The sequence below is a fragment of the Orycteropus afer genome, unplaced genomic scaffold, assembly GCF_000298275.1.
Source record: "Orycteropus afer afer isolate SDZICR_OR568_19922 unplaced genomic scaffold, OryAfe1.0 scaffold00044, whole genome shotgun sequence".
Classification (NCBI taxonomy): domain Eukaryota; kingdom Metazoa; phylum Chordata; class Mammalia; order Tubulidentata; family Orycteropodidae; genus Orycteropus; species Orycteropus afer.
In genome coordinates, this window is record NW_006921631.1 from 3,217,960 (window position 1) to 3,219,303 (window position 1,344).

The 1,344-nt window shown below is 39.4% G+C and overlaps 1 protein-coding gene across 1 annotated transcript; it reads right to left on the bottom strand.

The window, feature by feature from the left end:
* Positions 1-977: 977 nt before the first annotated feature.
* Positions 978-1,337, bottom strand: LOC103194332 (myosin light polypeptide 6-like). Its single transcript, XM_007937712.1, has one exon. The coding sequence runs from the start codon at positions 1,326-1,328 to the stop codon at positions 978-980; it is 351 nt and encodes a 116-aa protein (XP_007935903.1). The 5' UTR covers positions 1,329-1,337.
* Positions 1,338-1,344: the final 7 nt, after the last annotated feature.

The following is a 1,344-nucleotide window of genomic DNA, read 5'->3' on the forward strand; positions in this document are numbered from 1 at the left end:
GTCTTGTTAATTTTTTCTGTTTCATTGATTTCTGCTTGAATCTTTATGATTTCCTTTCTTCTGGTGACTGTAGGCTTTTCTTGCTGTTCTTTTTCTAATTATTGGCAATGTTGGTTTATAGTGTTGATTTTGGCTCTTTCTTCTTTTTTGATGTGTGCATTTATTGTTATAAATTGGCCTCTGATCTCTGCTTTTGCTGTTTACCAAAGGTTTTCATATGTTGTGTTTTCATTCTCATTTGATTCAAGGAATTAATAAACTTCCATTTTCATTTCTTCTATTACCCAGTAGTTTCGTGGAGGGTGTTACTCTATTTCCATGTGTTTGCTCTTTTTCCATTGATATTCCTATTGTTTTCTAATTTGATAACATTGTGATCTGAAAAGATGCTTTGCAGTATTTCAGTGTTTTTAAATTTGTTGAGGCTTTCTTTGTGGCCCAACATACGGTCTATCATGGAGAATATTCCATGTGCTCTGGAAAAAAAACATATATTTTGCTGTTTCTGAATAAAGTGCTCTGTAGATGTCTATGAGGTCAGGTTGGTTAATTGTATTGCTTAGTTCTTCTGCATGTTTGTTGAATTTCTTTCCAGTTCTATTTTTTGTGGAATGTAGTTTATTAAAGTCTCCTGTTATTACTGGGGAATGATATATTCATCTTTACAATTCTGTTAAACTTGGATTTATGCATTTTAGGACTCTTTCATTGAATGCGTAGATATTTATTATGGTTATGTCCTCTTGTTCAATTGATCCTTTAATCATGATATAATGTTCTTCCTTATCTCTTAAGGTAATTTTTTTTTTTCGGGGGGGGCACAGAGAGCAAGTTTATTTGGTAAATGCTGCTGGCAAGCATTATTGGAGAGAGACAAGATGGGAAAGGTGCTGTGACAGCCAAGAGGCCTTCAGGGCTAGATAGAGTCTCACACAGGAAAAGGCACAAGGGCTCTGGGGAAACAGGAAGGGCTGCCCTCAGCCATTCAGCACCACACGGGTGAGTTCTTCATAGTTAATACAACCATTGTTGTCCTCATGCCCTGCCACCAGCATCTCTACTTCTTCCTCTGTCATCTTCTCACTCAATGTGACAAGGACGTGCTGGATTTCAGCACCCATGATGGTACCATTACCTTCCTTGTCAAATACTCGAAGACCTTCAACATAGTCTTCATAGGTGCCCTGGTCCTTGTTCTTGGCCACAGTCTGCAGCATGGGCAGGAAGTGTTCAAAATCCAGCACCTTCACATTCATCTCATCACTCTTGGGGTTCCCCAGGACCTTGAGCACCTTGGCGTTGGTGGGGTTCTGACCCAGGACCCTCATCACGTCCCCACACTGA